General features: G+C 39.1%; 3 protein-coding genes across 6 annotated transcripts in view; 1 reads left to right on the forward strand and 2 right to left on the reverse strand.

Annotated features, from left to right (window-relative positions):
- Window positions 1-304: 304 nt before the first annotated feature.
- On the reverse strand, window positions 305-10,822 carry stip1 (stress-induced phosphoprotein 1). Its single transcript, XM_008428038.3, has 14 exons — window positions 10,665-10,822; window positions 7,566-7,775; window positions 7,329-7,470; window positions 6,331-6,472; window positions 6,045-6,207; window positions 5,832-5,958; window positions 5,525-5,627; window positions 4,569-4,689; window positions 4,359-4,455; window positions 3,524-3,648; window positions 3,392-3,428; window positions 3,202-3,305; window positions 2,093-2,265; window positions 305-2,008 (listed from the first exon to the last, which is right to left on the reverse strand). The coding sequence occupies exons 1-14, from the start codon at window positions 10,770-10,772 to the stop codon at window positions 1,936-1,938; spliced, it is 1,725 nt and encodes a 574-aa protein (XP_008426260.2). The 5' UTR covers window positions 10,773-10,822; the 3' UTR covers window positions 305-1,935.
- On the forward strand, window positions 9,901-15,439 carry spata22 (spermatogenesis associated 22). Of its 4 annotated transcripts, XM_008428040.2 has the most exons (8): window positions 11,842-11,947; window positions 12,278-12,348; window positions 12,649-12,786; window positions 12,898-13,081; window positions 13,407-13,779; window positions 13,869-13,992; window positions 14,083-14,180; window positions 14,664-15,439. In XM_008428040.2, exons 2-8 carry the CDS (start codon window positions 12,309-12,311, stop codon window positions 14,853-14,855), a joined length of 1,149 nt encoding a protein of 382 aa, XP_008426262.1. In that variant the 5' UTR covers window positions 11,842-11,947; window positions 12,278-12,308; the 3' UTR covers window positions 14,856-15,439. The 4 variants fall into 4 exon arrangements, with proteins under 4 accessions (XP_081471976.1, XP_008426262.1, XP_008426261.1 ...); XM_081615850.1 differs by lacking the exons at window positions 11,842-11,947; window positions 12,278-12,348 and adding an exon at window positions 9,901-10,187; XM_008428039.2 differs by lacking the exon at window positions 11,842-11,947 and having other exon boundaries at window positions 12,245-12,348.
- Window positions 15,440-15,558: 119 nt separating this feature from the next.
- lhfpl7 (LHFPL tetraspan subfamily member 7) overlaps window positions 15,559-26,360 on the reverse strand; it is a 131,811-nt gene continuing 121,009 nt past the window's right edge. Inside the window, exon 3 of the mRNA XM_008428042.3 lies at window positions 15,559-17,633. Within this exon, the coding sequence (XP_008426264.1) occupies window positions 17,407-17,633 (227 nt within the window). The 3' untranslated portion in view covers window positions 15,559-17,406. The remainder of the gene's footprint in view (window positions 17,634-26,360) is intronic.

Raw genomic sequence — 26,360 nt, forward strand, 5'->3', positions numbered from 1 at the left:
TTCAACTTATTTCCAATTCATTTTCCATTTCCTGTTTGGAAATGTATTGACATAAAATGAGGGGAGTAGATTAATACATGATAGTAACAATGGCATGTTCTATTAGTGACTTATCAAAAAAATATCTGGCTTTTACAATAACTGCTCATCATGTTATATACATGGATATGCTTTAAAAAACACACAGAATGTAGATGAAATTCCCCATTGTACATTTCAATGTATTGTAAGACATACTTTAAACTATACTGAACTTTTTCATGTGAAAAAAAGAAAAAGAAAAAGCCACAACTGCCAGTTAATATACATTCAGATAATCTGTATTTTAGTTTACAGCTAATTTCCAATAGTACATGACGTTCCTGGGACTAATACAATTGTTGCATGTGGTTTATTACAAAATAAGGACCAGAAGAGGGGCGGGGGGAGAATTAAACATACCCTGATATCTGCAGTCCACAAGAACAGAAAACTGCAGAGAAATGCCCCTAGTGTGACAAGTCAAAGACAAAACACGTGAATCCCACTCTGAAACCGTGGCACAAATACACAGTGAAACTTGAGATGTTGAGGTATCCAAAGCCACACGTGGCAAACTCTTCCGTTGTAATATAAACAATGTATTTATGCTTCAGCGGTCGAAATCAAACCGACTGAACCATGAGGAAACCGGTCGCCAACATCTGCGAAGCGAAGCATTAAGAACAGATTGGGCAAACTTCAAGAACTACTTTGCCTGGTGTAATTCTCTCTTAAACTACCAGCAGGTTGTGCCAAAACTCTAAACATTTAAAACGCACCAGAGGGTACAATACAGAATTAATCAACAGATGTTTTCAGTAGGCGAGTCTTTGTGATGAACCGTTTAGTCAACGTGGAAAAAAAAAAAATTCTAAAAGTCTGCAGGTCAAGTATCTTATGAAAAAATATCTCAAACCCGTTTAAAAAGTAAAAATGTAATGATACATTAGCAAGCTCTCTGAAGCCCTTTGTTTTGGGTTTACTATAACTCTGAGAAGATGAGAAACAGATGTTTGGATGAAGAAATGTAGAGAATCTCTTCATTTCCTGTTGGATTTAGAAATACTGTCTCATCAATTAAACTGCAGCAACTACAGTAAACATTTTTCTTCCATTTGTCACATTTAAAAGCTCAAATAATACGAGGTCAACTAATGAGATTAAGCTATGATCCTGCAGGAAAATTGATTCCTAAAATGTTCCCAATACGCTCAGATATTAGTCACTGCAGCGGAAAAAAAAAAATTTGTCCGACAGGAAGAGCTACAAATTTAAAGTCCAAGGTTACTTGCCAAACTGACATTTCAATGCGTCTTAAGCAGATTTACACTTTGAATGAGGAACAGGGTGGATTCAGAGTTTCATAATGTCTGAAAAAGCATGACAAAAAGAGGAAACAGAGGAAAATAAAGCTAATAAACCAGGATTACGCCACACTCTTTTCATGAACTTGCATGTCAAATCAATAAGAAATGTTTAAAATTTACATTTCAAGCATGAACCAGCATGAACAGTAAAAACAGCTTCTGGCGTAGATTTCCCCTTTAAACACCGAGCATAATGTCGTACTGCATTGTGATGTTTATTGATGTTTCACAGCATCTTTACATGTGAATTTGCTTCTTTTTTTTTAAGTTGATGTTGTCTGGAGTGCTGAAGTTTTCCAGAGGATATGACAAGATGCCTTTTTTCCCCGCTTCCCAACACAATGTCAAAGTTGTGAACACAAATAAAAAAAAAAAAGCAAAAAAAATAATAATAATAATACAGACAAATGTCCCAGTCAGGCCGAGGGAACTATAATCTTGAATTTAAAAGGCAAGAAAGATCAGATGTATCATTTTTTAGAAGAATCTGCGTTTGGTTCCACTGGTGTCTCAGAACTTCTTTACATACATGGATACTGGTTCCACATCAGCGGATGGCTATCAGTCCAACATCGATGAGTTTCTGTATCTTCTGAGCGATGACCGGATTCTTTAAGTGGCTGCGAGAAACAAGAGGAAAACGGCAGTCAGATCAAGTATTTCCGGAGGTGTGCGGGTCGTGCGGCGTTAGCCTGCGGACGTACTCGCTGAGTGCCTGCGGATCCTTCTGCATCTGTTCGAGGATCATGCGCATGGCTGGGTCGGACATGATCTGCTGGACCTCCGGGTCGGCCATGGCTCTTTTCTTCACCTCCTCTGGGCTGTCGTTCCTCATGGTTTGGCTGACCATGCAGCGCTGCATGCCTTCTGTGGCTTCCTGCACGTCAGCAGAGCAGGTGACGGTTAAAGGGTTTCTCCCTGACTTATTATGAGCAGACATTAACTTACTTTATACTGCAAATGGTACAAATTCCAACAAATCCTGTAGTGAATATTGCGTTATACATGAACCCAATCATTGCTGTTTGGTTATAAATATTCAGTCTGATCAAGTTTGAACATTTGTAGATTCATTTATTTGTCATGAAAGTTGCTTTATAAAACAGACATGCTGAGCAGAAGAGGTTAAGGCCTTGTCTACATGTATCTGGGGTCTTTATAAAAACAAATATCTGCCACATCATTTAAAATTTTTTTACTTTTTCTGAAACCACAGAATTGGTTTCAGAAGTTTTCATCCTCATAAATCTGCCCGACAGTTGTTTTAAACATTTGTGTAGGACTTATTTTAAATAGTGTATTACAATATAATGGTAAGAAAACATAAGATTGGGAAATGTGTCACAGCAAGTATGTGGATATTTTGACATATTTGTTACAGGCAGTAATGTGCAAAACCCTGATCCTCCGTTTTCCTATGGATACGCAACATAAATATGGAGTTTCCTCAAAAATCACTTTGGTGGGAGTTTTCATAAATAATCGCTTTTTGTGGTATAAAACTGATAACAGCTACAACGACGCATCGGTCTTAAGCTAACAGAGCTGTCCTAATTGGAGGAGAAACAATATGGAGCAATATAATCTGGGAAGCAGTGTGGAGCTTGAGGAGGAATACTTTGACTTCAAATTGTTTCAATAATCCTTCAGAAAGCCATCGGCAATGTTAGATATAATTATTCTCAAGCATCAGACATTGGGTGTCTAAAAACACCTGAATACTCCAAACTTCACTTTAATGATCGATCACACACGTGGTGTTGATGAGAAGCCACCCGAGTCACTTTCAGCTTTTATGGTGTATGGAAAATACCTTTGAGGATGAATCCAGCTCTAATGCCTTCTGGTATGCATCCATAGCTTTGGAAAAGTCTTTCATGGCCTCCAATGCAGCTCCCTTACGTGTGTAGCCTTTAACTATGAGCAAATTCATTTTAGTAGTTAGAAAAATCCCTGCTTACACTTTACACAGACATTTTTAGCTCATCACTCAAAATACTTACTGAAACTGGGCTCAAGGTTGATGCATTCTTCACAATCCTGATGGGGGGAAAAAATATTTAAAAAATCAAATGCAAGCTCAGATTGGATTAATCTAAATTGTGTTTAGATGTGCATGTAGCGTAGTGGCGTACCTTCAGGGCGAGCTGGAACTCCAGCAGCTTTGTGTAGCAGGCAGCTCTGTTACTGTACAGTTTGGCATCATTGGGGTTTCTCTTAATGGCCTCAGTGTAATGTTTCATGGCTAAGGGGTAGTCTCCTGATGGAAGGGAAACAAAGCATCATCGTTAGGCATCATTGTAGCTCTGTAATCAAGAAAACTTATACAGGCAGGGTTCTGCAGGTTTCACAAACTCAAAGTAAAGACCATTATAAATGAAATTTAAGACCTGCATCACAGCAGGAATGTGCAAAAGAGCCCACATAGTGCCAAGCTAAATAGCACAGAATTAATAAAATGGGTTGGTTCATTCCAAAGGAACTGACAAAATGGTGAAGATGAACGTCGTCCAGCCAACCAGCGAGCTAGAAAGAAAAACTAGCTAACTAGGAAGAGTTAAATAGTTTTTTCATTCCTCCATTTTGTCAGCAAGAACCAGAACCAATGGTTCCTGCTAATATACACTTGCTAGCTAGCAATATAGCCTTGCTAACTGTGTTTGCCAATATACCCTTGCTATGTAGTAAGGATATATTAGCAGCTAGGTACCAGGAGCTTAGTACTTAGGCTGCTGGTACCTAGCTGCTGTCTTATATACATAGTCTTGAGAAAATAAAAAGACTACATAAAATATATAAGAATGAATAGTCCTGCCACCACAACATCTAAGACTTGACATAACATATTTAAGCCCAACTTGCATTCTTTTCAAATTAACTTAAGACATTTCAAGGCCTTCACTTTAGATATATGAATTTAAGACTTTTTAAGGGTGTGCAGACATCCTGATGCAGAACCATTTTACAAACCTTTCTGGAAGGCATCATTGCCCTTGTTCTTCTCTTCAAGCGCCAGATCTGGGTTGATATAGGCTAGTTTTTCTTGCTCCTTTAAAATCTTCTCTGCCTGCATTAGATGAAGTGAAAGTAAGTGAAATTCTCAGGCAGCGCCAACTAAAAATTGCCCACTTCTCATCTGGTAAATGTTGATTTTTTAAAGCTTCCCACAATCTACTGCACCTGTTGACATTTCTTCAACACATCTGGAGTCCGGTGCTCAGTCAAACTCTTGTTAAAGTATTGGATAGCTTCTTTGTATTTCTCTTGTTTAAAGTACGAGTTGCCGATTCGAGCCAGGGCCCTGCAAACAGAAGGAAGGATGTGAGCTGATGGATCAGACATCTCAGAAAACTACAAGTGCATCTCAAAGTTAGAATATTGTGAAAATGTTTAATATTTGGTCACTGGTCTCAGAGTACAAGTTCATTACACCGAGTTAAATATTTCACCGTTACAGTCTACAGATAATTAAATCTCAAAATTCAGTGTTGAAGGAAATTCAGTACCACACCTTAGTCAGCTAATTATGATTAATGGTTCCTACCAAACTTCATCCTTCCAGTCAACTTTCTATGACTATGCTTTGATCCAGCAGCAGTCACTTTTTGTGCATTTGACGGGACAGATGTCTCCAGTCCAGCTAGCAAGAGTTACCTGACTCTTGCTAGCTAGCTGTTCAGTCAGCTATCTTTAGAGACCATTTAAAGGCTCAGGAAACCTTTGCTGATGTTTTCAGATAATGAACTCATTAGGGTGTGTCAACATGAGGTCCCTACATTATTTTTTCACAAATTTTCTTCTTTTTTTTCCATCTTCAAGCCATAATTAGCATAATTTAAAAAATTAAAGGCTTGAAATGTTTCACTATGTGTAATGAAGCTATTGAAAGTATAAGTTTCCCTTTCTGAATTGTATTATTTTTTCCCACAATATTAACTTTCTTTTAAATTAACTTAAGATAAAAAACTAATGAAATACATTGAAATTTGTTGTTGAAATGTAATGTGACAATTTTAAAACTTCATCTTAATCATGCACTTCTATTAAGACTTTGATGCAGTTATTTTTTTCATGTTTGGACCGTCGATGCACCAAGATGCTCTTTACTTTGTAGAATAAACAAATGAAGAACTTACTTTGCTATTTGTCTGTAATCTTCTCTGTTTTCTCGGCCGACATCAATGGCCTTCTCGCACAGCTCTCTACACTTTTCAAACTCTCCCTTCTCAAAATAGACAGCTGGGAAGAAAATGTTTGAGACAAACTTTTAAAATAAAAAAAGAAAAAGCCAAAAGTAGACAGCTGAATTAATTTTAAATTATTGTAAGCTTTCATCAACATGGCTTTTCTTGCATCAAGAAACAGATATTTTTAAACAGTTTGGTCAAATGTGACCAAACTGCTTAAAAACAGTCAAGAACCAATACGTCTGAGTGCACAAACCTGCTTGATTAGACATATACGTCATGTTGGTCGGGTCGTGCTGAAGTGCCTGATCGTAATGTTTCAGTGCCTTTTCAAAGTCTTTATTCTTGTACGCATCATTCCCCAGTTCCTTTTCCTTCAAAGCCTGGAAAACAGAAGAATAGCAAAACGTCACAGCCGAGAGTCATCAGAAGGAAAGATGGAAGAGGGATTCGCTTTTAGCCCTTTTACCATCTTTTTGTTTTCAGGGAGATCTTCCTCCTTGGGAGGAGGTGCTGGGGTCTCTTTGGGTTTGGGAGGAGAGGGGGCGTGTTCCTCTTCCTCCTCCATCTCTGACAGGTTCAACCCCAGGAGCACAGAGAGTGTCGTCATTACTCTTGGATCCTGCAGCTTCCTGCAAGAGCATTGAAAAACAGATTTATCTGATTTCCTAAATTTACATGGTGCTGAACTGCCTTCCAGACAAAGAGTGAATATTTCCTAAGATCGGCAAGGCTTTTTGTCTAAAGTTACGTACGTGCCGAGGTCCGACGGTTTGTTCCTGAGCTGCTCCAGCAGCTCTCTGTAGCTGGGATCCGTTAGAAGCTCCCGGGTCCTAGGATCATTCTCAAGCTTCTGGTACAGGTTGGGCATGGCAAAGGGGTTCATCATTGATTTCTCTGGTGAAGGACAAGATTACTTTATGAGAGACAACAAAGGAATCCTCCACAGACAGTAAAGAGTTAAGCCCATTAGCTGGATCCGCTACAGCAACATTTATTACGACCATTTTGTGAATGACTTTTTAAAATAAAACACGTTATGCAAATGTATCAATCGTTATTGCACTTTTTTAAGTAGAATAAAAATCAGATGTGCTTGAAGTATGTACTTTGATACAGAAGGGAACAATCCCTTCATTTTCATCTTGCTTCAAAGCTGCTAAATCTTATTAAGTGTTTTTGGTCTTGTTTCTAGTGCTTATCTTGCTATATAGCAATATATATATATATATATATATATATATATATAGAACAAGTTATCTTAGTACACTTGAAATAAGACAAAACTGATTTACCACTAACTTTTCATCAAGGTATTGGAGCTTGTTTTAAGTGAATTGTTCCTTGATATTAATGGAAAAGTACTAGTTCCACTGGTAGATTATTTCACTCAACAGTCTTGTTATAAGTAAAATAACCTGCCAGTGTACTTTTTAGTACCTTTCTTAATCAATATTACAGAATAACTGATGTAAAACAACTTGCTGAAAGGTTACCAAGTATAGGTTTGTCTTATATCATATGCACCAAGATATTTGCACTAGAAACCGGACCAAAAAATACTCAAGAGTGTTTGTCAAGAGCGTGACACAATCTGCGGCATATGTTTTTCCACTTATGCGGTGGTCTTTAGAAAAAAAATGGAATCAAAATCAAAGAAATCCTGATCGGTACACGCCAAATAAAACTGACTGTAGTGTTTATATCAGTGAATCTTTTTGTATAACCGAACTAAACAGTCATGCTTTCGTACCTGCAAGCCGAGCTTCGATATTCTGCAAGCCCTCCTTCAGCTGCTGGTTGTTGGGCTCTTTGCGGAGCCCCTCCTGGTACGTCACTCTGGCCTCCTCTAGCCGGCCGAGAAACTCCAGAGCGGCAGCTTTGCGGGAGTATCCCTGCAGGAAAAGTTGGAAGGTTTCAAATTAAGTTTTTTATTTCCCCCCCCTCCCTTCTGACTCCTCAAATTGTAGCAAGACACGAGAACTCTCACCTTGCCCCAGTCGGGCTTGATCTTGATGGTCTGGACGGCGTCCTGGAGAGCGTTCTCGTAGTTGCCCTTTTTGGCGTAGGCAGCAGAGCGGTTGCTGAACAGCACATGGTTTGATGGATCCAGAGCCAAGGCCTCGGTGTAGCAACGGACGGCTTCGTCGATGTTTCCCGCACTCAGCGCCTTGTTGCCCTGGTCTTTCAATGCTGACACCTAGAATTCACACGTTTGCCAAATGTTAGCACATACAGAAAGCCCAGCAGAAGTCGAGTGCAACCTTTGACAGCAGCTACCGACAGATCTGAAAAAAGAACAGCTGTTTGTGCTGAGCTGCTGATACAGGAATGCATTCACTGAGATTAATACACATTCAACAGAAGTAGAATAATAATAGTAATAATAAAGGAGATTGCAACAAGACTTATGTAATTTGGAGGGAATATAAATGGCTTAAAAACTGCATGTAGACGTCTTTAAAAAGAGCTGGCATACATTATAAATATTTGATTGATTCGTTTTGATATTTAACCATCAGCTTATCCTGTCTTAACAGTAATAACACTAAAGAACATGAGAAAGTGATAAAATAGTATTGATCCACACTACTTTGACCAGAGCTGTCCAGCTCCAGACCCTCTGAGGACTGATTTTGATCAATATTACCTTAAACTCACTAAATGGAACCCAGCATCTAAAATCTTCAAAATAATTCATAAACATCACTACTAAAAATGGGTGTGGCCATTTGTCGTTGTTTTTTTTAGTTCAATGTCCCAAAGGTCTTTCAGTGTGAAATGCGCGAATCGACCTCAAAACAAAAGCAAATGACTGTGTGAAGACGTTAACCGAAGCTAGCAAGAGACGATGAAACAAGTCCTGTGGGCTGAAAGGCCACTTAGCCACGAAGAAGCTATTATTACAAGAGCGACATTAAGAGATTACAGTTTGCAAATGCACTAAAAGACAAATGCCTTAGTGTTGGGAGACATGCTCTGCTGTCTGATAACATTTAAGTCTTTGGCCGTAATGTCCTTTGTTAGATTGGACAGGAAGCAGGGAAAGCTACGCGCAGTAGCATCATGTTGTGAAAGTGTTGTGATGTAGGAGGAACAGTTTCACTTCACAGACAGATTGTATCAAGAAGAAAGATCATTATTAGTAAATACTGGGACATTTAAAATTGTTTGTGTCTTTCAGCGTTGTCTCTAACCAAACTTGTTTTATATAAAAAAAATAATTTAAAAAAACAGTTACAACGGGCTAGATCTGGCGTTCAGGCAAAGAAACAACTTGGGTTTTTACTAAAACATTATAATGTCCTTCTAATACAAGCATCATTAAATATATTGCTGATTTAGAAAGCTTTAATGCCTGGTACTTATAATTAGAAGTCCAAATACCACAACCCAAGCAGCTCTTGCACACATAATACTGTGATCACATTAAATTTGCAATATATTGTGAAACACAAGAGGACAAAGCTCTGATCCCAGCCTCAGAAAATTTGTGTGCCGAGTTGAAAATACTTGTACAAGCAAAGCACCTAAAAATGTCAGATGTTAAAACAGAAATGGACAAGAACTACAGCAAATTACTGTGAGAAGTCTGTGGGATGGTATCCAAAATGTTGCCCTAACTCAAATGTTGCCCTAAAACAAAGAAGAAAAAAAAGGGATTAAAGAAAAATTTAGCCTGAATTATTGTGAGAAAAAAAGAAAAGGCATTTTATTAAATGTTTATAAAGCTGAACTGTACATCGTCTCATTTAAAGCCATTTCTAGTCGATGCAAAGTATCCATTAAAATAATAATAAACTTTAACTCTGAAGAAGAAAACAAAAGCCAAAATTTCACATTTAAAATGCTTTATCTATACATGTCCTTGGCAATATTTGAGCAGTATTTTAATGTTCCTTTCAAATATTATGCGATAGAAATTGTGACATTGTAACCCAGTACAATGTCACAATTTATGTGATATTGAGAGCAACAAGCAGCACACACAGCACATTAAATATAGCCTTGTGGCTCCTAGGCTAGGTAAATCTTATTTTCTATAACCTGTTGATATAAAACTTAATATTCTTGAGTATGCGCACTCTTCTATCCGTGCAGTACGACTGTCTCAAACTATGTGTACACTATGTTCCGTTATATACATCGAATTGTAATTACGGAGCAACTCAGTATTTTACCAACTATAGAGACCGTTCAAAACATGAACTATCATCTGAAAACCTTTCGATCGAGAACTGGAAAGTTCGAGAGGTCACGACAGTCTGTGTCGGCGTGCGGCTGTAGCCATGACAGCGGCGCCGTGTGCATCTAGAATGATCCTCCGGTCTGAGTGTGAGCTCGTGCTGAAGCAAGTCCCCCCCAAAAAAACAAAAAAAAAAACACTGCAGCACGTGCCGCAAGAGAAAAGTTTAAACAGACAGTGCCACTCTTCCTCAAGAAACAAATGAATGAAACAAGTCCAATAAAATCCATATCCTTCAATTAACTAATGTCCTCGCGGTGTGAGCTTCATTAGCTGTCGCGCAAAGGTTAGCTAACTCTAGTTTCACTGAGACGTTTTACCGTCAAGGATATAGAAGTATTTGAAGCACTACTTTGAAACGATAAAGTAATAACCCTGAAACCAGAAGCAGTTTTACCGGGACATCCTGCTATACTGCGAACGAATATAACGAGCTAGCGCAACGTTTAGCCAAGACTGATTTATCTCTATCTTTTTGCAGCTACGGGGTTAGCTGCAAAAAGAAGGCTGATCAGTTCTTGGTTAACTGATCAGTCTTCTGTTTGTATTTACCAATTCTAAATACATAACGTAATTTCACTGTTAACAGTTTCCAACATATTTCCTATTTCCTTAACGGCTTAGAAAAGCCCACTCTCTAAGCTAAATGGCTGCAGTGAATGACGCTAAGCTAACAAGCTAAGAAACACTGAAATCTCTCAACGCTAAAGCCAACTGACGACGCTAGTCTACAATATTTTGTTAGTAAATATTACGAATTCAGCTTAAACTAGATACGCTGAAAGACTTGGTTTACACACCGAAGCTAACAATAGACAAGGAAATAAGTTAAGGGACACTTACTGTCTCCATGGTGCACGCATGCGATTCTTTCCAGAAACTACTTCGGACCAGCGCCTCCCCCTGAACAATGTGTGCAAGTTGCCAGTTTGGGATGCTGAAAATCTGCATTCAGTGCGTGGGGCAGAGCCACAGCACCGATATATACTCTACTATCTGAAACTTCCAGAAGAAAGGGGGGAAACTATACCTTCCTGCTCAAGATATGTTTCCCCCCCCCAGATTCTCAATGTTGTGTAATTCATTACATGTCATAATATTCATATTATTGCAGATCAACAAATCTTCGTAGAAATATATACACTAAAAAATAAACTTAAACCTGAGATTTTGTGTATCAAATAATCGTCTAATAATGTGATTAAATGAACTTGTACGCATTAATAAAATAATAACCGATGAGTTTTTTTTACAATTGGAAAAAGATTGTACTTTTTAAATAAAGGTAAAAATAAGTTGTTGTTTTACGTGGCTAACGTCATCGCCGATAAGGTTGTCACGTTTAAAGAACCTTTAAAGACATTATGGCATGTTTCTACACAAAATGTTTTAAAGAAAGCATAACAAAATAAGATGATTCATTCTAATTCATTTCAGAAATACTTTTCTTTATCCTAAAGTGAAATGAAATGTTTAAGTTATTCTAGTACCTTAAAAGTCGTTTTGGATGGTGATACATTTCCAATATGCTCCAAACAGTGGAGAAAACTCTGGTCACTTGAACTTTCGATGGTATCTCAGGAAAGAAATTTCAGATCATAGAACATAATAACATTTTATTGCTGTTTTGAATACATAACCTTTTCAAATCTGTGGGCCCATACTTGCTTGTGGCATCCAGAATTCTCAAAAACTATGTACTGTATTAATCTCTCAACCGATATCACTTGTGTAAACATTTATGGAAAACTTCGTCCTTAAAGTACATTTTGTTCATCAAAACAGTGAAAAATAATGCTAGTTTGTTTGAAAAGATCTCATAAAAGAAAACAGAATTTACAATGAATAAATACCATAGCATCAAAACATTTTACAATGTCATTTGAACCAATAGTTTCCCTGGTGGAGGCCACCTGTAATAGATATGAAAGGTAACAATGTGCAAAAATATGATTCTGAAATAGCCAGGATCGTAATTAGCTGTGTTACGAAGTCCCGAACTTACTTGCGGGTCGTGAACGCATCATTATTGGTGGCGCGTGAACCTGTGGAGCTTTCCTCGTTCCAAGGTACTGAACTGAAAAATAAACTGCTCATTTTCTCCTCGGTTACCTTACAAACTTTAGGTAAGAAGAGCAAGTTATATGTACAGTAATTACTTAAAACGATAAAGGATAATAAAAGTAAGCAGTTGCTATATTTCACACCTGTTACTAAGTTAAACAATCTTGCGAATGTAATTCGCTAGCATAACGTATAGCTCACGGTAATAATGTTACACTAAATCTTTGCTGAACTTGTAGAACGCTTAAAAACTGCTCAAAAAGTGGTAACTGAGTACTTTTCCGCATTGTGTTTGCATCAGTAATGTCCAACACACACCAGAGCTATCTGTAAAATAGTTTTTTTCCTGTTTATTCCTTCTTTGTTCTGCTAATATTGTCACCATCTGCTAGCGGAAAGAACAGCGGGATTTAGTGACCAAACATGAGGAGACAGGAACAGCAGCTGGAGAGACCAGCAACGGGTTTGTTAAAAAAATAAAATAAAATTCATTAAAAAGAGAAAAATACAACAAAAAAAAATTAGGTATTGTTCCAGGATATGTGAGATCTTTTTTATTTATTTTTTTATTTTTTTATTTTTTTTAAGTAACGTAGTTTGTACCAGATATGAAGAGATGTCATTTCACAAATGTACTTGCATGTATTGTATAGGTTTGCTTTCTTATTCTGAAAAAAAAAAAAATAGTGCAACTACATCCACCCCCATCCAATTGTCTTGGTTAAAATTGGTAAAAAAGTGTTTCCTTTGCTTTTTCTGTTAGTCTACCTGCCTTTGTCACTCTTTAACCAGAGGAAGAGAAACAGAATTCCTCTGAAATCTGTTCCTGGTGAAAATGAGTTCTTTGCACCAAGTGAATACATGGCCAGCACCAGTTCAGCTGCTAGTGTAGGCCCCTCAGGTGATCACGCTTCTGTCACTAGGTGGCGGCACATTCACAGAACATATTAACAATACCAGACTACCTTTGAGACGTTTTTAATCTCCTGGGATGTATTGTGTGTCTTTTCAGCTACGTATGAATGTTACCAGGCCTCAGATTCTTCTCCAAGTGCTCCTCAAAGCCATCTGTGGAACAGAAAAGGTGTCCCAGAGTCTGCTAAACCCCAGCAGTATGGCAACAGAGCTGCTCCTGGACCGTCTACAACGAGAACCTACGCACCCATAGCACATCCATACAAAGCCGGGGCCAACAGGTGCTTTTCAGTGACTCTCTGACCATCAGAATGTCTTGTGAAAACTTTTATGACACATCAAAAATCAAAGTAAAGCGGTATGCTAATGCTATATTCAGAAATGTATTTAGCTGCATTGCTTTCATAGGAAGAGAATCCCAAAAACTCATGTGGTTGTGAACAGTTCAAGTGTTTGAATAAAAGTGGGACAGTTTACAGAATGTTCAATACAATAACTTATGACAAGCAAATAAAGGCAACCCCTTTCATTCAAAAATAAGGAAACTTGCTTCTTTTTTTTAACCTTTAATTAAATTACTAAAATATCATTATTGTGTTGCTTCAGCTCCATGACGGGCCAGTCCAGCAATCCATCTGGACAATGGGTTTCGAGCTCCGGTGTCAGTCCCAGACATAGCCAAATTCAACATCCCTATGGCAACAAGAACCCCCAAAGCAAGCCAGCACAGCATGCAGGGTTCTCTCAGACGGCTCAGCAGTCGTCCAACAAACAAACCTTCCCTGCATGTCAGTTTTCCCAGCAGTCCAGACCTCTTCCTCCTCCTGAAGCTCCTCCGCCCAGCGTGCCGCTGGCCCGAGCTGCACAGCAACCTACCAAGTCCTGGACGTTTACTAATAGCTTTGAGCATCAAAATTCAAACTTTATCGCAAAAAAGAGTTCGAATCAACCTCCAACAGCTAAACCAACCAAAAAAGAGGTAAAAAGTTGCATATTCTGCATGCTACACGCATAAATCTCAAAATAATCATTTACAGTGCGCTATTTGGATTGTTTTGCTGTTTTCAGAAGGAAAGTGTTCCAGCGAAGCAGCCGATGGAAAACTCCCTGAGGATCCTGACCACAGTTATTAACGGAATGAGACACTGGAGCCAGTTTAAAGATAAAATTCCTTACTTGTTCGAGATATTTGGTTAGGGAATATAAAGTTCCTTCTGCTTACAGCTCATCTGCGATATTTCTAAACACCTTTAACTAGGCAAGTTGTGACTTTTCCCCACAGCCACTCTGGACTCTGCAGTCACTCTGGGGCGCTACGGAGCCAAGAGCTTTCTACTGAGAGACGGGAAGGACGTGCTGCAGTGTGTCTTCTATGAAAATGTGAGTTTGAAATCAAATGTAAACAAGCGCATCTCTGTTTGACTATATATTTAGTTAAGCTACGTTCAATATGACGGTTGTGGTGCAATTTATTTTAACCAAATGATGTAAAAAATATATGTTTACTTACAAATACATTCATAGCTCTTGCTCTTTTTAAAAACTGTTCATGTGACTAGCACATAACTCAAGTCTAGTAGTTATGCAGATGTTTAGTGTTTAGCAACTTATTCCTGGATTTCAGATTTTTATTTTTAAAAGTTTGTCATTTTCCTTTTATTTCGCAACTACTCTCTGCTTTGTCACAGAATCTCACTGAAATATACTGAAGTTTGTGGCTATGAGGCGTCATTGTCACCATTACAATAATTTTTATTAACATCTTCTCTCATCACTTCAAACTCAAAAACCTTCAGACAAAATAAACAGCACAATGAAATAGCCTTACTGTTTTTGTTTTTTCCTCCACTTGATGTCCTTCAGGAGCAGCTGCTGCCGCGCCTCATTCGAGGTCAGGTCCATCGCTGCGTCGGCAACTACGACCGCAGCAAAGACGTCCTGATATGCATGTCCGTTCGAGCCAGTCAGCCGTCGGAGCAGAGGAACGCTCTGGAAGCCGTCAAAGTGTCGGATGCAGAAATGAGAGCGCTGGTCAAGATACTCAGCGAAGTTTGAACACAAAATGGTGTAAAATACTGTTTGTCCAGCTTCTAGTGCCGATTATCTTACTACACTTGAAATAAGATTAAACTAGCTTGCAAGTAACTTCTGAGCAAGACAAGCTTGTTTTGAGTCAATTACTATTTAATGTTGATTAAAAAAAGAGTATTAGTTTCACTGGCAGATTTTTTCCACTCCCAAGATATTTTTCCTGCAGTGGAGCTAGTACCATTTTATCAACATTAAGATGTTAGTAACTTAAAACAAGCTCCTTTATCTTGCTGAAAACTTACTTGCAAGTCAGTTTAGTAGTTCTTAGAAAAAAAAACAATTTAAGAGTAAGTTTAATTGAGATTGTGTTTTAGCAGTGTGGTGGCTGTCGTCATCAGTCAACATTTGAGATTCATAAGAACATTTCTATATGCTCTAGTTTGTCGAAAAAGAAAGGTAGCTTTAACAAAAATATTATTTTTGTCGTTTTCCCTCAAGGTTGCAGCTTCCATACTTGTATTGTGTTAATATTTACACGTTCTCCTTTCCTGTTTCTAGAATTTTCTGTGATCAAATATAACGGAAAGTAAAGCGTCTGTTCTTTAGAAGTTATGAAATGCGTTTTATTACAAAAAAATGCCACAAAAACAACATATAAATTAATTGGGTTAAAACCTAAAACCAATCAGTTATGTGAAACTGAAAAACGGGGCAGTTAGGAATAAAGTGATATCAACAACAGTTAGTTTATTTACAGTCAAATTCCACAATGAAAAAAAAAAATCAACATATTTTCTCTACAAAACACTTTTTTTTTCCACCAGTGCTGAGACTTTACACATAATAAGGGAATGAGTCCAACGTCGCTCCCCCAGTCACGCACAGTATGAGGTTCAGTTCACTACTTACATTTCTAATTCCCATTAGCTTTGAAATATGGCAACAAAGTCACGTTAATCTTTCCATTTATGTCAGTATTGAAGCCCAAATTGGGAGTTATTTAAAGGTTTAGCCTGTTAGTAAAACTCTGAACAATAGCTGAATATGAATCTTCTTAAACACTCGTTGAAAATGGAGGTGGGGTGGGAAGAAATTGGCAGTGAACAGGAAGAGTTAATTGTGGATATTTTGTACCAGAACTTCAAAAGCGGAAACTGGATCATATTTCACACATCATTTCGAATCGTGTGCCAGCTTAAAAATGTAAAATCACCGAATTAAAAAAAAAAAAAAAAAAGGATTCAGAGAATTAATGTTAGCTGAGCGTTGTAGCCGCTCCGCGAAGCAGCGTGAGCGATTCACCTCTTCAATAATTTGCAGAAGCGTTTCAGGGGGACAATTTAAAACAAGCGTGTCGCTCTCTTCGCGGCTGTTATCCTCAAGGATTCCAACACATCTTTTCTCCTTTCAGCATTTCTCCAAACTATGAATCACACACTGCATGAAGTACATAAAAACACCTTACCACCGAGAGGAAAAGTAGAAGAGAAAAAACACGTCACATGACACAACAGAATCCTCAGTTTTCAGCAGAGAGAGATCAATACCTGATAACTGTATGAAACTTGTCTTTGTTACTCAAAAGGCACAAGTTGGTCAGATCACATTGAAAATCTAGATCAGCTGTTCTACCATTAACAAAGCCCATCTTTTCATGCAGTTTTAGACACAATCCCTACATCTTCTGGCATTTTGCAACATTTTCTTTCCTGAATGAAAGTTTAGTATCGGGTGTCGTAGGCAGAGAAAACAAGCACATCACACAAACAAATCTGGAGAAGAGGGTGACCAAAACACGCAGTGTGTTCAACATCTTTTTATTATCATTTTTTTTTGTCTTTTTCCTTTATCTTATAACAACACCCCTCATTATGATTTTCCTCCTTTTGGGACAGGAAACTGATCTTTAAATTGTCCATTCAGTGGTTTTGACACTGCGTCTGCGATCCGTTTCTTTGTGTCAGGAACTGAACTCAGTCTTGGAAAGCTGAACGATGTTTTGACTCCCACTGGTCAATTCAAGTCCCAAGAGAAGAGGGCAAAAAGAAAAGAAAAACGTCCACATATCAAAGTTCTTACTTTAAAGAATGGTTTAGAACTTCAGAGTTCCCATGGATTTATTTACGACCAATTCACTTTAGAGACGACTCATTTAAGGTTCAAATGCCTCTGTCTGTACAATTTCCTTTAAATCCTTGAACTGTCCTTATTGCCTCTTCGTCAAGCTTTCGTAGTTCAAAAAAAAAAACTTGCACTGAAACATTAATGTGGCTGAAACCACAGAGCGTCATGCTTCCATTCGGAATGTTATATGCTTCCATTCAACAAAAACAAAACAGAAAGTTTGCTGTTTAAAAAGAATTTTAAATGACTACAATTTGAGTTCAGAACATTACAGAAGCAGGAAGACAGCATTTGTTTTTTGTTTTTTCCTTTATGTGTGTGTTTTCAGCTTCAGCGAAAACAGAGCTGGGCAGAGCTTCTCCCAGGAGCTTTGCTAGGTGTGTCTCCTCAGGACATCATGTCCCGGGACATGTAAAGTGGTCAAGAGTAAAAGAGGAAAAACGAGACGGAACTATAACAGAGTGGGCAGCGGGGTGGGGGACAGCTGCTCCTTCGGCGCGTATTTGGCAAAAAAGGGCAAGAAGACGGTGAGCATGACTCCGACGATAGCCAACATGTAGCCCCAGCCGATCTGGCACTCGCCAGCGTAGTAGATGTCAGCGTCTCCGCAGAAAGATCGGACCAGTGAGGAGTTAAGGCCAAAAGGGTACACCAGCAGACCAGTGGCCATGATGAACACTGCAGAGAGAGCAGAGGGGGAAAGGGAAAGTTAGCATGACCTACAAAAGAGAGGAAGAGCTTCACACAAAATGTGTTTCAAGGATAAAAGATGTTTGTTGCTCTGTGTCAAATATTTTGGATCTACTTCTCTGTACTTTGCAGAAGTCCATGTGTTATAAGTAGTTTACATTTCTAAATATATCTAGATTTTGTATATTTAGTCTTTCAACCAAAATATGAAGCCCAACGTTATTCATAGTTAGTAGATTGACAAGAAATGTGAGATTAACCAATAAGTTTGTTTCTAATAAGAAATAAAATGTAAAACAATGTAAAGGTAGTATCAAATTTTAAGAAAATTATTTTTTTTCTTCTCAGAAATCATTTGAAAAAATCTTTATTGACTGCTGAGGAGCTTTTTTTTAAGTTTCCACTGATAATGTTGAACATTCATATTTTGTGGTTGGAAGATCTCTGTGCCATCACACTAATCTGTATCTCGCTGGACAGATTCTCTGTTAGATATAGTCCATGGTATGGATAATTTTTGTCTTAACTGTACGTGTAACAAATATAATTTATTAAGATACTAAGTTAACTTACTTGTGATAGCTCATGTAGGGCCTTACATTTTAAGAAATAATTACCTACATTTTTGTTTTAACTTTCTTAATGTACAACGACTTTTATCCCCAAATGACTATGCAATATGACTAACTGCTATATCCACTAGTGCCCACTTGGTGGCAGTAGATGGCCTGCTTAATTTGCCAGTAGCAGACAGATCTTTGTTGCTTTAACAGCCAAAACAAAATGTTCACTGTTATTTAGATAAAAAAATAAATCTCAACCTTCCTTTTTTTAAATGTTTAAAAGTTTTCCTAAGCTGTTATTTCATTATATTGTGTTTTTTTTTTGGGGCAGGGGGGTTATGTATGTAAGTTAGTGAAGAAATGAACCCAGCTGTTGTAGAAATGGAGCCTTTTTAACCAGGACTGTGATCTGCTTCCTCAGACATTATCATCTGCACCCGCAGAGCCTGAGAGCAGCTCACGTTTTACAAACCGAGCCAAGTCTCCTGCTCCAAGCTGCCAAACATTTATTGACTGTGCTACAGACTGTCATGGAGGCTCTTAGTCATCCTGAGAACCGGCTGGGTTTCCATTACATTTCTAAGTACTTTCAGAACTGAAGAGCTAATGTTGCTGAAAAAACCGTGAACTTATGATAGTGAGGAACTTAAAAAGAAATACTACAAAGATTTCTTTCATCACTCTGTATTGATTTTGTCAGAGTTCTTTCGTTCAAAGGTAGCAGCTTTAAGCTCTGGGAGACTATTCATGCAATAGATGTATGAAGATCGAATCAATGGATACTGAGGACAGTAAACAGCTAGAGGTGATGCTCAAGGTACACTCCAGAAGCTTTGCTAGAGAAAAATGTGGGGAAGCACAAAAGTGGTATAAATCGATTAAGAAAAGTTATCTGTTGGGTGAGCTTTCAGTCTGCTGCAATATCTCTTAAAACAGAGTTTCTTTTTTTAAAGGGTAGCAGCTCGGTAGATATTGTTTTTCAAGCACCACTGTATTGGTGCACATTTTAAAACAGTACAACAACATGGACTTTTTCATTTGTAGCATCAAGTCATAAAAATTTAAATAAAATTCAAAAAATCCATTGTCACAACCTGTTTGGTTGAATGACGATGTGTTATTATGCAAATAAACACAACCCTAGAAACTGGGATCTCAGGAAGGTTTGGGGTTTTTCAAAATCCAATATGGCCGACTCGCACATAAAACGCAGTTTTCTCGAATTTTTGACTCATTGTTTCTCAATACCACTAAGGGACAAGGGTGTAAAGAAAATGGATGGATGGATGTTTCTCAATAAACCTTATGCTTAACTGTATAACATTTAGTAAAAATGTTTCTACAGAATCTGAAAGTACAACATGCACAGAAATATATTTCACAAATATATTTCTGAAACGCCAGTGATCAATGGATGGGTCCTGATGGAAATAGCAAGGGGTTTCTGTAAAAACTATTGTAAATAGCTTCTCTTGAGTAATCTACGTATGTGCAACTTTTATATTGCTAGTAGTCACAACAAATTAGTTTGTATACACCATGAACAATAACAAACAACTTTTCTATTGAAAACAAAGGAAGTACAACAAGTAGCACAGTGTGCGGTCCATGGTTCCTTAGACTTTGCTTTAGAGTCTTTCCTTTTAGCTCGGTGTATCAACCAAAACCACTATCTCACTGCCGTCTCCCTAGCTCTCCATGTTTTGTCTGTATTGTGTAACAAAAAGAAAATCAGGAGTGTACGAAAAATCAACAGAGGAATGAAATCACAACGGCCGACTCAAAGAAGCAGCAGCCAAGCAGAGTCATGGTCAGATCTTATCAGGCAGACCTGGACGGAGTTCAAGACGTTGTCTTGATCAGATATAAAAAAAATGTTTCTTAAGGTTGAAAGTATCTCTGCAAGCCTTTAACAAGAGAGTAGGGCTAAAAAAAAAAAAACAACTGGTAAAATCCACCACAAATCAAACGGATCAAGTTAATCAGCAAAAAAATCCCTGGGATGTTGGACATTGCTTTGACAGATATTAAAAGAAGCAAACTGGCTGACAGCCTGGATTTATTCTAAAGCGAATGGATAATGCAGAACAGTGTGACATGCACTTTGTGACAATCCTTCAATTAAGGCCAGGGAAACTGAAGCATCTGCGTAGCTGCCACCGCTGGGCGTACAGGCCTAATTTCTAAAGGATCTTACATGGCCCAGTGGCCTAATCTTAAGAGGAACGGCCAGCGCGCTTGAAGAGGCTGACATGACACGAAGACGCCACGCAGGGGGTCTGAAACCTGAACAGGCTCATCGCTCGTCCCACCAGGGCTTCCATCTAACATGGCAAAACGAATAACAAACCTCAGAGTCCGCTGACATACAGCAGACACCGCAGAGGACTGACTGGGCTTGTGTTAGCCACGGGAAGAAGAAGATGACTAGTTTTAGCAGGGGAAAAGAGAATTCACGTCGTTACGAGGCTCAGAAAGACTCAACAATTTATCATCAAACAAAGACAAGAAAAGTTCCTCATTTAGAAACAAATGTGGGACTGTGAAAAGCTAGCACTGCAGCAAACAACACGAAAGGAAGCAGTGAGCTGCTTAATCATTTGTTTCCCCAAATTAACAGCCTGCGTACGTGAGAAAAGAAGAGAGCGATAAGGAAAAGCACTCATGACGATCAGATCAACAATTTGTTTTAGTCATGGCTGCATAAGGAGGTCAGATTAATGTCTCGTAAGCCAGTGAATAATGTAGACGTTTCAAAGTTAAATGGGGATCCACGCAGGTTTCACCCAACTCAAATGGTAAGACATGATTTTTTTAAAGATGCATTTCCCCCATTGATAGCTGGAGACAGTTCCAGTCAGAAGCACACATCAATTTGGGGGCTTTTTATGATTCCAAACCATTTTTTTAAAATCAGGGTGGACTCTCAGCATCAGATAAAAGAGAAATATTTACACTTCTAACGAACAACACGTGTAAAATTTAGCTTTCGGTCATAATGATAGGAAGTATTTTCAGAAGAAAAGAATAGATTGGATGTTCCAGTTGGTCAATGATTCCCAAAGATGTCCAAACTGGTTTTGGGATGGATATAGCACGCTAACTTTAAACCCCATTTCAAAATGCCAATTCAATTAGCTCCACCAATTTAAGATTAAGAGTTGGCAAATAAAGCTAGAGTAATGCAAGAAATTTCAAATGTGTGTGGCTCAAGTTCACCCTGCTACATTCAATAGCCGTGGATTTAATAGTTTCTTGGTTGTGGACTTTTTTTCACATGTTCCTCAAAGGCCGGAGAGGAATTTTTGGTTTCTTCTCCTCGTTGGGTAAATGTGGTGTAATGGGCGTGTCCCGGACAAAGACAGCACAAAAGGAAAACAAAATCAAATAAATCAGAACAAGAAACACAGAACTACTTTGCAAAGAGTCACTTTTACCAGCTTAATGAGCCGAATTAACCTTGAATCTTGTTCTCAGCGGTGTAGCAAGAAATGGAAAGCAGCTCGCCGACATGGCAAAATGGGCTCGCAGCAGTGAAAACGAGAGAAAGAGATTGAATGGGATTGTGGAGCAGGAAGGTGTGTGATAACCTGGCATCCAAGCGTGACAGCGAATCACTTTCATCCCAGACCTCTAACACAGAAATCACTGGCTCAGTTTATTACAAAAACTAAGACGATCACAGGAGTACTCGCACGCTGCGTTTTCGCGAGTTCGGCCGTGGAAATCTGTGATCTGCTGCTGTCGAAAATGTCTGAAATCCAATACGGCGTAATCTCATACCTTCAGTCGTCTTCGGTTTTATTCTCCGCGGTGAATAGAAATCTATTGTGCGAGCATCAAAGATCCATTCAGCGACTCAGATTCTGCTTTGGATCAAACTCTGTGGCTCCTCCGCTGCCATCGTTACCGGCCCCTTTAGCTATAGGGACGGTTGAATTGTGCTCGGAATAAGCTTGGTGACTTTCCTACAGCGAAAGCAGGACATTTTTTAAGTTAAGCAGTGCTGCTGCTTTTGTCTGTTAGTTTTCTCCTTTTGGGGGAAAAAGAGCCCAGAGAGAGCAGAGGGGTTTCAAAACAGGTGAAAATGTTTCATGTTGTATTAGGTCATGCACCAACACAAAGTAGCAGATAATGATAAAGTGAATGGAAGTCCTCCTGTTTTCACTATTTTTATATAAACTCTGATATACAAAAAATAAAATTTTGTACAGCTGGTTGCTTATTGCAGATTTGGGTTGGACTTTTTAGGTCTGGTCTGAAATCTACATCCACGAACAGCCATTGCAACTCTTTTTCTGTCACCTGGGCAACCGCTAATCCTGCTTTTTACAAACAACAAACAGTAGTTTTAAGCAATCACATGGAAGAAAGGTTGTCTGGTGAGGTTGGACCAAAACTGAATGTTTTGCTCGACACTGTGATAGAAAACGAACACCACATTATCCTGAAAACACAATCAACAGCGTAAAACATGGTGCAATGCCTTTTTTCCCACCAGGGACAGAAAAGCTGGTCAGGTTTTATCTAAATCGGGACTAAACACAAAATCATGCCACACTTTTCATCAAACTTTGTAATTTTTTTATAAAAAAATGTCATTGTCGTTCCACTTCATACGTACCACTTTGTTTTGGTAATTCCACAAAAAAAAAAAAAGGCAAAACACAATGTTTAACATTTTTACAAGGCACAGCTAGGTTTGATCCTGAAATGGTCCAAACAGAAAGGCAGGCTGACCGTCGGATGGAGACCAGCTCCGCTCAGATGACGATAATCAAACAAACACCAGGTGAATCGTGTACAGAATCACTTGTATCTACATAGAGCGCAGCGAAAAACAAACTTCTTCCCTGGCGGCCGCTCAAACGGAAACATCTTCGGGTGAAGTTCACTTCAAAGACACATGAAAGAGAGCAAACGTTTTTACTGAGGCCTCACCTAAACCGGAAAGGCATTTGATGTCACATTATCTCGCGTCGCAGAGACATCGACACAAACCGGCAGAGAGAGAGAGAGAGAAAAAAATAACCCAAACACACACATTATTATTCGCTGTAGTGCCTCTTCAGATTCAAAAAAACAACTAAATGATGCTGATAAGTATTGATTTTTCCGGACAAAGCGTTTCTTGTGCGTTTGGCAGGAAGCATGCTGTGCTGCACGTAAGGCGGCAGAGAAATGAAGCCCAATTACACATGCAGGTCTGAAGCTGCAGCTCAGAACCGCCGCTCAGTTGCAGTCTCCATCTTGCTCTTCCTCGTCATCTCGGCCCTTCTCTTTCTGCGCGAGTCAGCACTTCCAGGGGGACGGAACAGGTGGACTTGGCGGTCCCAAATGTAGATAATAATATCCCAGATTGGTCCAAGCCTGGTGATGTAAGTTTAGAGGTGATTTACGACAACAGCCCGGGGGCAATAAACCCAGACTGTGACCCAGATACACACACCTTCACAACTGTCACACAGTCCTATAACGATGTCCTCATATAGAGAAATATGCAGCTGAAACCAGATATTTACGTAAGCTGCATAGAAAGACGCTCTTGTTTTCTGCTGCTTGAATGCTTTAGATTTTTCTTTTATTTACTTCAGAATTAGAGTTTGTAGACATTTTGTGAGGGTTTAATCAAGTTGCATTTTAAAAGCATACCAAGCTGTGGCATCATCGTATGGGCTTTACCAAATTGTTTGGAGTCGTTGTACCTTTTAGCCAATTATGTCAATTCACAAAGTCATCCAACATTTCCCTTTCTGCATTCTGGTATTTAATATTTAGAAATGGACGTAACTGTCCCGAATAAGGAAATGGTTTTGTCTGATTCAATGTCAGACAGTGACAAAAATAGGTTACATGTTTTTCTATACACTGTATGTAAATATCTTGTCTCAACTGTAGTCCCAAAAGGCCTTAATTAGTCACCGAGTATATTCGCGGGAGATGTGTCACAGTTCCCACAATAAAAGCAAAACAAAGGGACAGCAAATTACTGCGGCGGGCCTCTGGGAGACTATCTCTTCCCTGGCCACACGCAAGGAGGATTTCCATTCTCCTCTCAATCTACAGGAAAATGGAAACGGGGCTCTGCCTTTGACTTTCCAGCCAACTTCCAGTTAGATAGCAGGGAGAAGGAAGCAGAGGCCAGACTCGTACAGGGAGGCGACGGGGCTTTAAGGAGAAGCAACAAAATGCGAGTCTCCTCTGCGAAGACGATAAAAAAAACGAGCCGGAGCAACACGCGGCGCCACGCGCAGACAACGACAGATGGCCCACCGCAGTCTCTACACAGCCGCACGCGCGGCGGGTTTATCTTGACCCCTTCGCTGCACTCGCAGTGAGGAATTGCGGCGCGGAGGACGAAAGTTTTCGGGAGTGCCGAACTTTGGCGGCGATGAATCTCCGGGCCGTCGGCTGGGAGCTGGCGGAGCATGGACACAAAACGGCGGGGACTCCGTCCCAACGCGATGAGCCGTGCAGCATGTCTGCATACAGGCGTGTTGATAATTAAGCTCGGCGCGCCTCTGGGAAATTATGCTAATGACGTTCCTGAAACAACCTACATATCTGGAAACATTTGGCTTAAGGTGCTCTGGCGTCGAGCAGCAAGTCAGGCACGACTGCGTGGCATATGTTTAGGTCCAGGAAGGGAAGACGGAGTGTAAATGAAAGCATTGGGTTCGTTTATAATAATACACCAAATTTACTCGTTTGTATCCTTCAGGCACAGTGCAGGTAGGCAGCCAACACACTTATAATAATCATGTTATAGTAATTTCGCTATTTAATTCTATTTCTAGACATTTTTTTTTTCCTAGGATGAAATTAAGATTATGATTTTAACAAGCGACTTTTATAATTCAAAGTAAAAGAACTTGTTGCATAGTTTTTCTCTAATCCACATAAGGTCATAATTCTACACCATGATACTGCCACCACCGGCCTTCACAGTAGAATCAGCGTTCTGTAGTTTAAAGGCCTCGTATTGATTCACAATATGTTGTTTTACCTGATTAGCTTGTTCTTCAATAATTGTTTAAAATGGTGAGTTTAAATGCCTCCATTTCTCCTTGTTAGACGTCACTGAGCTCTTTAGATGAACTCTAATTAGAGACATTAGGAAAAATAATAATTAAAATAAAAAATGGTCTAAATAAGACAACAGACCAATCTCATATAAAGCATTTTAGTCCTTTAAGCAAATTAAAATCAATTTATTCAGTCCATCTTGCATTTAGCCACAAAGAGAGAAATAAAAGCAGTCGGTTCGTTTCGCACGTCAGGGCAGCGTGTTTGAAGCCCCGAGGGTTTTACTTATTAGGGTCCACTCGAGAACGACTCGTTAACGAGGAGATTAAAGCAATTTCAGTGGAAATGGTTGACTACTGTCTGCGGACGGCGAGGCCCTGTTGACCTTGAGAGATTCACAAAAAGAGATAAGGAGGGAGAGAGCGGCGCGGAGAGACGATGCCGATGAGGAAATAAAATACCAGGAGTTGGGAGAGATTAGTGGGCCAATAAAATATCTCCTGCTATCTTTGGAGCGAGCGGGCCTGGCTGGGTACTGGTCAATCACGGCTCGGTAATGGGCCTCTTTATCATCGAGTCATTCAGGGCCCGCTCATTCGGAGGGCTGCAGAGGCCGTTCCAGCCGTCCAACAACAATACATTTAGGGATGGAAATGTTCTGTTCAGTGTCCTAAAATCTTGATGCTTTTCGCATTGGCGGAGATCATCTCCAGCGATGGAGTGAGGTTAAATGGCTCTGCAGCCGCAAAGCAAAGCTGCAGACAGAAGAGGAGATGCAGAATAGTGAACACGTAAGAGACGTACAACCCTGAGCGGCCTCTGATTTAATAAAGACGTCGTTTTAAATACAAAAGTCAAACGCGAGATTTAATTTCTGCTGTAAGAAGAAATTAGATGAATAAGAATCCAAAATGTTTGCAAGTTATTGATCTTATCGATCTTTATCATTTGATATTTCTATGATATGATAATGCTACGATATTTCTGCTATGGGAGGAAATAAAAGAATAAAAATCCACTAGGATTGCAAGTTATTGGTCACATCAGTCGACTATTGTTAATTGATAAGAAACCATTTTCTTGGAAACTGGCTGTTCTCTTGTATCAAGAGGGATAAACATATTTC

This window comes from Poecilia reticulata, chromosome 14 (genome assembly GCF_904066995.2).
Source record: "Poecilia reticulata chromosome 14, P_reticulata-male-v2, whole genome shotgun sequence".
In the NCBI taxonomy this organism is placed as follows: domain Eukaryota; kingdom Metazoa; phylum Chordata; class Actinopteri; order Cyprinodontiformes; family Poeciliidae; genus Poecilia; species Poecilia reticulata.

Excerpts from the sequence above, each read along its gene's own strand:
- spata22 (XM_008428040.2), top strand. The coding sequence starts at position 12,309 with ATGAGGAGACAGGAACAGCAGCTGGAGAGACCAGCAACGG. Across the intron at positions 12,349-12,648 it reads GCTGGAGAGACCAGCAACGG|TCTACCTGCCTTTGTCACTC; the intron begins GTTTGTTAAAAA and ends TTTTTCTGTTAG. Across the intron at positions 13,082-13,406 it reads TACAAAGCCGGGGCCAACAG|CTCCATGACGGGCCAGTCCA; the intron begins GTGCTTTTCAGT and ends GTGTTGCTTCAG.
- stip1 (XM_008428038.3), bottom strand. The coding sequence starts at position 10,772 with ATGCAGATTTTCAGCATCCCAAACTGGCAACTTGCACACATTGTTCAG. Across the intron at positions 5,628-5,831 it reads GTATATGTCTAATCAAGCAG|CTGTCTATTTTGAGAAGGGA; the intron begins GTTTGTGCACTC and ends TTTTCTTCCCAG. Across the intron at positions 2,266-3,201 it reads AGCTGGATTCATCCTCAAAG|GAAGCCACAGAAGGCATGCA; the intron begins GTATTTTCCATA and ends GCTGACGTGCAG.